This window comes from Stigmatopora nigra, chromosome 7, assembly GCF_051989575.1.
Source record: "Stigmatopora nigra isolate UIUO_SnigA chromosome 7, RoL_Snig_1.1, whole genome shotgun sequence".
Classification (NCBI taxonomy): Eukaryota; Metazoa; Chordata; class Actinopteri; order Syngnathiformes; family Syngnathidae; genus Stigmatopora; species Stigmatopora nigra.
This window is the reverse complement of record NC_135514.1, coordinates 1015664-1027500: the sequence shown is the minus strand read 5'-3', so window position 1 is coordinate 1027500 and position 11837 is coordinate 1015664. Positions and strand designations below refer to the sequence as shown.

Here is an 11837-nt window from a genome sequence, read left to right as displayed (position 1 = left end):
TATATATATATATATATATATATATATATATATATATATGATCGGCATTTGTAAACAGAAATCCATACAAATAAGTCAAACACATGCATTTATTGACAAATAAATACAAAGTAGAAAGCTTATATAAAATTAATATTTAGAAGGACATTCAAAAAGTACACATTTACAATGACAGCAAACTGAAATGCTTTAAAGTTAAAATGAGTGACGCTTCTAAAACGCAGTTTGGTCTGCTACGATTTCTGCATTTTCAGTGCTTAGCTGAAAACTTTCTAAGTGCAAATAGCTTTTTACTGCCAAGCTTCATACGACACACTATTGATAATAGACAGACGATGCAGATAACAATCTACTCAAAAGCTTGCTGCACTACGCACGTTAATTACAATGTGAGTTACAAGTTTAAGAGTAGTATTGTACTCAGGACAAAGAGTGCAGTGCATCCTTTGAGAGGCCAAATGTTGGTAAAAGCTCGGCTCGGATCTTTCTTTGTGATCGCAAGCTGTTGTCTAGTATCAGTCTGCAGGCAAAACCAAAAAACACATTGACCGCTTTTCAGAAGACTCAAGACCTGATTTCTATGACTTTGATGAACGGCTGAGGCTTGTTGGAGGATGTTGACAGCTTGTATGGTTTACTGCCAAGAAGAGGGCATGACAAAAATATATTAAAGCCTTGCCTTTCTAAAGATGATCAAGCTCATTTTTAGTACTATACTAATGGTTTCACAATATGTCTATAAATTTGACGGTGGTGTCAAACATTTTACAGAAAATAACATACAAGAGCTCTTTAATATTTGTTGCATTGATCTATCAGTTTTTTTGCCCCCTGCTAAAATTGATTAGTTTAAATGTTTTTTTAAATAAATATTAATAACTCTCTTTGAATATTTGCTAGCTGCCTCCTTTGTAAAATGAACACATACAAGGAGTAAATATTTTTTAATCCAATAAGTGATAAATTCAATCTAAACATAAATTTAAAGTTCATTGTACTTGGCCTAACTTTTTAATGTTTTTTTTAATATACTTATGAATTAGTAGTCTCTTGTGGTGACGCAATATTTATCTAGGATAAATTAATAACATTTTTTTCACACCATGGTAAAAATAGTTTAAAAAGTTGGTACTATTGTTTGACTAGATAACTTTATCCATCCTTTATTCAGGAAATTTCATTGTCACAGTAGCAAGAGGGTGAGTGACTATAGGAAAGGCATTTTAGACAAATAGATAGGTAATAAGTTAATAAATCCATAAATATATAAATAAAGAAATGTCTGTTGATTGATGTTTAATAACTTTGGTTGAGGGCAATTTATATTTAATGTATCATTATTATTAAAAATTAATAAGAACATGTGTTTTACTTGGTGTAATGTGATGAAATGTGTTAGTTACCTGTACACAATTTCTGGATTGCGCTCCGATGAAAGGTAAGAAGTGCTTTTCTGTCCTCCCAAGAAATAGTCCATCTGGTCGTGCATCTCTCGGTTCTACACAGGCACAAGGTGGCGCATCAGATAACGTGCAAATATAAATGCTACCTTCCTCAAAACTAGACAATGCTCCATTTTGCCTTCCCTGTATCACCTCACTTGGCACAAAGGTGAATTTATCACCTCATTGGCTTTGAATCCAAAGCAATAAAGCAAAGTTTGCTTTTTAAGGTGCGGCAGAAGAAGACGGAAAGACTTTCATACCTCAGCTTCCAGGAAAGACACTTTCTCCTGCAGCTCGTTGATGACACGATCTCGCTCTTGGATCACCATGCGAGAGTTCTGAAGCTAAAATTGAGCAAACAACGAGTTCAAAACCAGGTGCAAATACAAAGAAGCCTTCTTCCTCCCAATTGAAACGGCATCCCACCTGCTCAATCATGTGTCTAACTTTTCTCTGCTGGCTTTTCAGCATGTCATCCAAATGGTGGATTTTCTCCTTGAGAATGGCGACCTCCTTCTCCAACTCCTCTGCTCTGAACAAGCACACCCACACACATGAAATTGAGAGTGATCCTCAAATTCCAACATCCGACTTGTTTTGCGGTAAAGAAAGATCCTGACCTTTGCCCTCTCGGTCCCTCTTCTCTTATGCGCCGTAACTCGTGCAGTTCATCCTCTCGCTGGCGTATGGTTTCCCTCAAGGTGGCGCTCTCCTTTTCCATGCCCCCCAATAACCTCTGGAGCTCATCGATTCGCTGGTCTTTCTTGTCCACGTCTTCCGTTGTGTTTTTCAGCTTGACCTCCTGATCGCTCAAACGCTCTCTCAGAATGCTGCCTTCAGCCTAGAGGCGGATTGGGGAATTGAACTTGTATGAGGAGGGTGCTGGAGCCTATACCGGCTGACTACGGCTGAGACGAACAACAATGCACAATCACACTCATACCTAGGGGCAATTTAGAGTGTTCAATCAGCCTACCATGCATATTTTTGGAATGGGAGACGAATTTATGTTTGTATATTGTTGTTATTTTTGAACTTGTTTATGTTGTTGACTCATTATGTGGACTACTAATATATGTATTACTTAATTATTGGTTATTTATGTCTGTTGTTGTTATTTTTGCACTTGTTTATGTTATTGACTCCTTAATTGACATTAGTTTTTGTTATCATGTATTGATTTTTTTTATGTCTGTTTGTATGTTGTTGCTATTTGTGCCCTTGAAGGTGAAGCTTTCAATCTCATTATACTTGAATAATGACATTAAAAAGCATTTAATTGATTTCTTTTTCAAGGATGTTGAATCTCAAATGTCTTCTGAGAAAGTCTACACAGTTTTGATATGGAAGGTAACAACTTTTAAAGTCACCTGCAGCCTTTCTTTCTCCTCCTGGTGCTTCTTCTCAGCGTCTTGCAACTGCGCATACAGGCGCTTGCTTACTTCTCTCAGATTGGCCCTCTCCGCCTCTTCGTCCGTCTCCTGATAGACACAACAAAACAATAAGGACACAAATACTTGTGCACTGATGTCACGTGAAACCCAGCGAGCGAGCAGAATGGGCTCGGTCCGGGAGAAAGCAGGCGTGTTTTTATTGTCGTGCGTCATGGAATGGCTCCTATTTCTGCAACTGCACTGTGACTCACTGATACAGTAATGGGATCATCCGTGGCAAAATAATGAGCAAACAAAACTGAAACGGTGAATACAAAAACAAAACAAAAAAAACAAAAAACAAATATATATATGTATGTATATATATATATATATATATATATATATATATATATATATATATATATATATATATATATATATATATATATATATATATATATATATATATATATATATATATATATATATACACACTTAGATATAAATTATTATATTATTAAATATATATATATATATATATATATATATATATATATATATATATATATATATATATATATATATATATATATATATATATATATATATATATATATATATATATATATATATATATATATATATACACTTAGATATAAATTATTATATTATTAAATATATATATATATATATATATATATATATATATATATATATATATATATATATATATATATATATATATATATATATATATATATATATATATATATATATATATATATATATATATATATATATATATATATATATATATATATATATATATATATATATATATATATATATATATATATATATATATATATATATCAGCAACGTGCTGATTTATTTCTTAACTTATTTATTACCTATTTATTTATGTCTAAGATGTCTTTTCATGTGTCTGTATTCTTACCCTCTTGCTACCGTGACAATGAAATTTCCCGAATACGGGATGAATAAAATTATGTAATCTAATCTAATATAATCTAATATTTCTCCCCATTCTAATCCTATCTTGTATTCAATTACAGTGACTACTATTTCAGCCCACACCTTATTTTTTATCACTGCTTTTGGGGTTAAATTCCAAAAGATCATTTTACCAGCATTGTCTGGAAGAGAATAAAAAAAAAGCTCACCTGTCCGTTGCTTTTGGTTGTGGCTTTCTGGCTAGAAGAAGTCATTTTCTTGAATGGAGATGAAACCTTCCACCCGTTCGTGTGAACCTGGTTTAAAGAGCAAAGGAGAGGCAAAGTCAAGCAGCCCTTCATATAAAGGAATAACCCCCTGATGCCAAAGTTGCGCACCTTATTTTTGGATGCCATCTGCTCCCTGAGTGTCTTCAGGCAGTACCGCACCTGTGCCAAACGTAAACAAACGGTTTAAAACCGTTCTTTGTGTGTATAAATAAGAGATATAGCATATAGGAAACACACATGTCAACAAGGGTAGTTGAAGGACTGACCTCTTGTATCTGTGAAACTTCATCTGACAACATCTTCAGACTCTGATTCTGCTTTTGATTTTCTTCTCTGCGGGCTTCCAGATAAACCTAGAACAAATAGACCTTCGGTCATTCTGAACATATGGACGTTTTTTTTAATTTTATTTTGTTGTTATTTTTGGTTCACTGGTTGACTGCATAAATGCCACATCCTGGCAAGGTAAATTCTAAAATATTGCACAATCGAAGATATTGCACATTGTTTTTGCACACCCCGAAGTTATTGCACAGAAGGGATTGTGTGTCGTGCTAACGCAAGTTCAGAGTCCCTAACTGTCCCTAAGTATATTTGTCCATGCTTTGTGAGACCTGTAGCATCTGCCAGGGTGGTATGGGTCCCTAACAATGTTCCTGGCTCTGCTGTGGTAGTGAGGGTTCACTTATCAACTTTGGTATGGTCCATGACTTGGTCATTCATAAAATGATGTGAAATTCTTGATATAGCAGGTTAAAAAAAACATTTAAGGTCTTTGTCAGTTGTGGGATTTAAACCGAAGCATGTAGAGGAGACTGCAACCTAAACAGAGGACCTTCAAACACTCAGCCATACTAAAATTAGCAATGAATCCACAGATACTTTATTCACTCCATATATGACCCACCTTGATAACCTCAACTTGCTCCTCTGTAGATTTGACTGGTTCCGGGGGGAGAAGTGTCCGTTGGATGGGTGTCTGCACCAGGGCAAAAGCGCGGCCGACAGGCTATAGAAACAATTACAATTAATAGTTATTAAGAATATTGCATAAACTCTGATTAGAGTTATTGAGAATATTGCTTAAGTTGGATGGGTGTGTTTTCAAATATTCACAGATGTGAATGAACGAAACATGGATGAGGTCACCCAGGAGGAGCTGCCGCATTTTTGTGATTGATATTGCAAAACAATACTGGGAGTTTCAATCACTAAAATATTTATAATATGCGAGTTGAATCATGTCAAAGGCTGATTTCTTCATGTTCCCATTGGAAACACCATGAAGTTGGGAGGGGCACACACGCATACGCAGTGGACCTGGCGGGAAAAACTTATGAAACTCTGCACATGTTTGGCAGTCGTCTGGGTTACGTGACGAATTACTCAAGAAGTCCTGCTCACGAAACATATGGGAACCTCCCTTGATGGGAAGCAGATGCGTTTCTTTACACAAGTGAGCATGTTATCATTCCTAATACATTACAGGAACCATGCATTGTCTTTTCCGCAGTATGCAAGTCAACCACAATATAGGACCTTTTCACTTTAACCTCCAAAATGAACATGACGTAAGAATAAGAGTAAGACTACATGACTGGTGAGATTAAAAACATGTGATTCTCCGTATTACATTTACATTTTTTTAACAACTGTCCCACGTAATATCATATTATCTGGCCAAAAAATGGCATTTAATTCCAGGTAAGAGCAGTGCACTGTCTGAATACAAATATACTATAATACAAGGCCAAATAAGATTTTTAATCAGTCAATCATTTTCTAAACCACTTATTATGAATGGTTGAATGTCTCATGCCATGCAATTGGCTGGCCATCAATTCAGGGTGCTCAACACCTCGTGCCCGAAGTCAGCTGGGATAGTCTCCAGCACCCCCTCATTACCCTTGTGTGGATAAGCAGTTCAGAAAATGAAGGAATGAATGAATATAGTAGCATGGCATCTTCACAACACTAATGATGATGAATAATTTTATAGTAATGTATTTATTTATTTATTTATTCATTTATATATTTTTGTTTATTTATTAACTTATTTATTACCCATTTATTTATGTCTAAAATGTCTTCTCCTGTGTCTGTATTCTCACCCTCTTGCTACTGTGACAATGACATTTCCCCAATACAGGACGAATAAAGTTATCTAATCTAATCTAATCTAAAATTAGACCCCATCCACAAATCTTACCTTATCTCTGTGTTGCTGCTGTGAACCACGGGCTGCTTGGCTCTGGTCGTGAAGCGTGAGTCGCAGTCGCCTGCACCCCTCCTGAAAAAAGCAACAACAAAACCCACACAAAGACCGTTATGGGATGGAGAGTCCGACTGGCTACAATTTCCAGAAAGCAAAGGAGAAACTGAGTCACTAAATGTAGAAATCGAGGTAGGGAGAGGGCTGGCGAGAAAGTGGGTGGGGGGCTGCAAACGTCAGAAGAGGAAGCAAAAGTATTTGAGGCTACACAGACACACAGTGTTTGCTTCGAATTAGGCAAGTTGGACGTCATCGGTAGGGATGGAGGCACATTTCTAGGCAATGTGGACTTAAAGATTTCACGTCAGGCTCGGCAGATGGCGAAGCCATGCAGTAACAATAAAGCAGCCAAAAAAAACAAAAAAAACAAAAACAAACACAAACTACATTTTTCTTTTGATTTTCTGAAGGGAAGCCACTTTACAGGAAAAGCCTGGACCAGGAAGCCAAAGGGCGGCTATGTCTGTGTGTGTCCCAGAGCAGGGGAACTCCCCCAAATATGCCCCTTGTGTATATGTGCATGCGGAGGATGCGAGGGAGGAGGTCAATGACATTATATAACACATTCCAAACAACAAGTCTTTGACACCGGGCCAAAAATGGAGACACACAACATGCACAGAGAAAAATGACTGCAATTTCATGACTGTAAACACACAGGCACAAGAACTAAAACTTACGTCAGAGGATTGATATCAAATCATTGGCAATAAAGGAGTTAATATGTAATGGAATAAGATAAGGTGAACAAGTGTATTGTTTAATGTGTGTTATGGGTGGTGATTAATGTAGGTGGACGAGGGTGTAACTTCAACTGGCTGTTAACACGATCACCCCACGGTCACTAATTGACGTCTTTGTCCCTTCCGATGTGCATCCATCAGAGCATTTCATTAAAAAAATGTCATGTTCTTTGTTTGACAACTTGCCGGAAAAATGTTAATTGAGGGTTTTGACATTTTTTAGCTTCGGAGTTCACCTTAATTTAAGTCACGCATAAGAGGAATTTGTGTAAAATATTCTGTAAAACTGTCACCCAAAATTAACCGCTTCACAAACAGCATTTATTGACTGGATGGCAATACTCCTTAACATGGTAAGCTAAGGCCAGCCTATTGTTGTGCTATTTGGTTTCTTGTACAAAAAGATATCACAAAACAATAGGCTTGCCTCACTATTACAACAGTATTCAATGGGCCATCATTATTTTCCTGCGTGGAATTCAGGTGTTTTCCCCATCTGTTTCCTCCGGGCAATCCAGGTTCCACCCACAATCCAAAAATGAAGACTAAATTGTGCAAAAGTGGGAATACTCGAACAGTAAAAGGATGGAAAGACCATTTGGGTTTATGTTGTTCCTCATCCATGTGACAATTTCAAATGATTAAAGTCCTTCCAAAAACATAGAAGTTATTAATAATGATCATAATAGTAAACAGTGACAATAATTGACCTGCAAATTTTACAGACAAAAAAATCTGCCTTGGATATTTTTTAGGGTTTTAATATGGTAATGTTGATTTTTTTTCAGGTGGTACATAAAGAACTAATTATTATTATTTTTATAGATCTACTGTTTTAGGATATTAGGCATCTACTGTATTTACTCTTAATTTTTATGGCCTGTTAAATTATTACCCAAATAGTAAATAAAGGGGATAACTAAACCTCTTTAGCTTTATTCATTTTCCGAACCGCTTATCCTCACAAGGGTAGGTGGGGTGCTGGGGCCTATCCCAGCTAATATGGGCACTAGATGGGGGACAACCATTTATACTCATATTCATACCCAAGGTCAATTTAGTGTTCAAGCACCCTAAACTCATGATTTTTGGATGTGGGTGGAAACCAGAGTACCTAGAGAAAACCCACACACGCCTGAGAAGAACATGTAAACTCCACACAGGGAGAAACCACCTGGGATGGAACCCCTCCACCCCAGAACTCTGTGATTTCATTTCAAAGAACTGTTGCTTTTATTATGGTGGAGGGAAACAAAGGGAAAGGTGGTCAGAAATAACAGAGCAAGAACAATACAGAAGCAGTTGAAAAAACAAATAGGGTATGGGGGGGGGGGGGCTCCTACTACAGTATGAAAAACAGAAGTTGAAAAGTTCCTGTTTTTTATGTGCTAAAGTGCACTCACATTACATCTTGCTCTGATGGAACATTTGAGTAGAGGATAGGAGGGTGTTCAATTAAAGCGGGCGAAAGAAACAGTGGAACAATTGTTGGGAAGGTCTTACGCAACCTGAGCACTAAGCTATTTACACATGCACATAAATGCCAGCAGCTGTAATAGTATACAGCCTTCACTGGACAAAAAGGAGCAGTGGAACAAACCTACATGAGAAAAAAAAGCCCACATAAATACACAAGGTGAGACAGTGTAAACATGGACTCCATAACAGGGCAGAAATGTGAGCCCGGGATGGCAGGCAGACACCAACAAAGGGCACAAAAGATGGTGAGCTACTTGCAGGCGGGCTGCCTACAGGCTTTAAAAGGCCAAAAGGACACTTTGTGCCTTATTTTGGCATCAGGAGAAGGCTTTTGCTGAATGATGTGAGCATAAGGCAAGAAATCCCCAAAAGCTCCTGCTGAATCCCATGCATGACAGTATTGCTTAACTTGTGTGTGTAAGTGTGTGTGGGTGTGTGTACTAAATCACTCTCCTGTCTCCCCTTTCCACCTGCAGCACAGATAGCATCAATCTCAGCCATAGAACAATCACAATTTTTTACTGTTTTACCTGAAGAACTTCATTTTTTTCACAGGATGATGCCTGTCTTGCCACTACTTAGTTTCTGATGTTATCTTTTTTTTCTAATTATTCTTGTAAACACTAAATTTTAAGTCATATTCAAGGTCATTTGTGAACCGATCCTCTTGAAACTGGGTAGCTGTGTAGGATGGGTCAGAAAATGTCTAACCTTGGTGCCTACTTTTTGGAACAGGGCTGTTTAATAATTGTGGAATTATAGTTAGCAAGCAGATGGCATGTCGTTTGGAGGTCCGGAATTTGCCAAAAGAGGGCAGTACAGAAATATTGTTGCCTGCTGGATATGGGTTTGTTTAGTGGGTTTTCGCCAGGTACTCTGGTTTCCTCCCACATTCCAAAAAAACATGCACAATAGGCTGCTTGGACACATTCGAAATTGCCCATAGGTAAGTGTGTGCATGGTTGTCCGTCTCCCCGTGCACTGCAATTGGCTGGCCACCGATTCAGGGTGTCCCCCGCCTCTGGCCCGAGTCAGCTGGGATAGGCTCCAGCACCCCCTGCAACCCTAATGTGGTTCAGAAAATTAATGAATGAATGATTTACATATCCATATTTTTTTTATAAATACCCATTAAAAAGCACTAATACTATCATCTACCAGACCTGAATCAAGTGATCGAACTCATCAGCGAGCTGTCCAGAAGCTTGATATGGATCCTGATAATTCATTCAGGTGTGTTGGTGAACGGAAACATGGAAAACAGACTGGATCGAGGACATTCTTCCATTGAGATGGTACACATATGCTTCTTTGTGATAGCCCGTGCCATTGTGCCACACTCACTTAAATTGGTGCCGTCAAGGGCAACAAAAACTTGAAGGTCCGAAATCTTGTATGAAAAGTGACCTATGTAGCCAATGGAATGTCCAATCAACTGACCATGCATGTTTTGAGATGGTGGAATAAACCAGAGTACCTACACACACAATACACACAAACACGAGAGAACATGCAAACTCCACAAATGTAGGCGCTTGAACCCTTGATTTCAGAACTGTGAGGTAGACACCCCAAGCAATCACCATTGTGTCTCACACATAGCAACTTTGGCATATTGCATGAAGCTGTTAGTCTGTTGTTTGGCTGTTTCTTTAGTTTCAATGTTGTAAATGGTTTTACACTACCACATAGTAACTTATTACCAAATTTAACACACTGAAACTTAGGATACATTTTGGCAACATTCCGACTCTTCTAACGGCTTTAATGTTAAATGAATATTGTAGTGCAGTTTGGAGTGATATTATTATGCAAATAATAAATGGAGTGGACCTCACATGTGCAGGTATATGATTCAAATGAAGGAAATGAGGCGTAGATGTTTGTTCCTCATTCAATTGATATTTTCCCTCTGTGTGTCATTGTGTGTTCGAACATGTGTGCACAAAGCATACATGTAAATGTCATTGCTATTTATGGGCTCATCTCACCAGCTGAAATGTGGCAGGTATACAGGTATATTTTAATCATGTGTTGCACCCTGACTTTTATTAAGTAATAAAAGTTTAAGGCCAGGCAGTCATAGGACAGCCAATGGTTGCGTTGCTGCATGACGTGACGTTGGTAAGGAGAAAGTGTCACTTCACAAGCTTGTAAAACGCAGCACATTTTGACAGTTAATTATTAAACTATCAGAAGTGATAAGGAGTTCATTTGATGTGACTGACGCTGATGCTAGTGTGCGTGTGCAAGGGTGATCTAGATTGAAACTATAATGTGGAAAAAATATTTAGAGACATGTTGTAGAACTTATCTGCTTTGATATTTGCAGCAATGTTGTACAAATTATGATTACTGTCAATTTAAGATATAGTATTTCATGGTGAATTTGGAATAACTCCAATCTAACTTGCACTTAAATTGAATGTAGTGCTGCCACTACAGGCTTGACATGTTACATTCGTACAGAAAAGTTAGGTGCAATCAGATTTTGAAGCAAAACAAATGTTTAAAACTTCAATTATTAGCTAGAACTTTGCATGTATTTGTCCTTGTCAGGGTAGTGGGGTGCTGAAGCCTACACCAGCTGATTTCAAGCAAAAGGTGAACCACCCCAAACTGGTCGCCAGTCGTAGGGCACAGAAAAAAAAATCTAATATATATAGGATATAGTATATACATTACATCATACATATAATTTATATAATATTTATATAAGCCAACACCCCCAGAAAATGCAGTCTTAAGGTCTATTGTAAAATACCCAACAAATATGATATATAATGCCAACAAAAATGTAACATTTCATTTAATTTCAATGTATTTTATACATGGTTAAATTTATAATTTTATATTACTTTAAGATCATATTCTCACGACTGTAGATAGGTACAAATATAGTTTTGATTGATTTGCAAAATACACAAAAAATATAACAATACATTTTGTCTCATCTCTTTTTCTGTACTGCTTTATCCTCATTAGGGACGCGGGGGGTGCTGGAGCCTATCCCAGCTGACTCCGGGCCAGAGGCGGGGGACAAACAATAAGTAATAAAACATTTATCTACCCACCTTATCTTGTTTTCTGATGTCCTCCACTGTGCACAAAGTTCCAGTTCCACTGCTCATCATCATCATGGCGTTGTCTGTGTAATAATATTAAATAGACGATAAATAATAAATAAAAAATGAAGGTATAAGCGACCCCAGGTAGCGTTTACTGAGCGTCCCGGTAGTGCAGGTCTGAAAACTACTTGATACCAGCTGCCTGCTTGA

At 37.3% G+C, this 11837-nt stretch overlaps 1 protein-coding gene across 1 annotated transcript; it reads right to left on the bottom strand.

Moving 5' to 3' along the window:
• Positions 1-71: 71 nt before the first annotated feature.
• tuft1a (tuftelin 1a) lies at positions 72-11837 on the bottom strand. Its single transcript, XM_077721854.1, has 12 exons — positions 11634-11837; positions 6275-6355; positions 4973-5074; positions 4332-4418; positions 4174-4224; positions 4006-4092; positions 2816-2926; positions 2066-2286; positions 1872-1977; positions 1706-1789; positions 1404-1498; positions 72-637 (listed from the first exon to the last, which is right to left on the bottom strand). The coding sequence occupies exons 1-12, from the start codon at positions 11697-11699 to the stop codon at positions 565-567; spliced, it is 1164 nt and encodes a 387-aa protein (XP_077577980.1). The 5' UTR covers positions 11700-11837; the 3' UTR covers positions 72-564.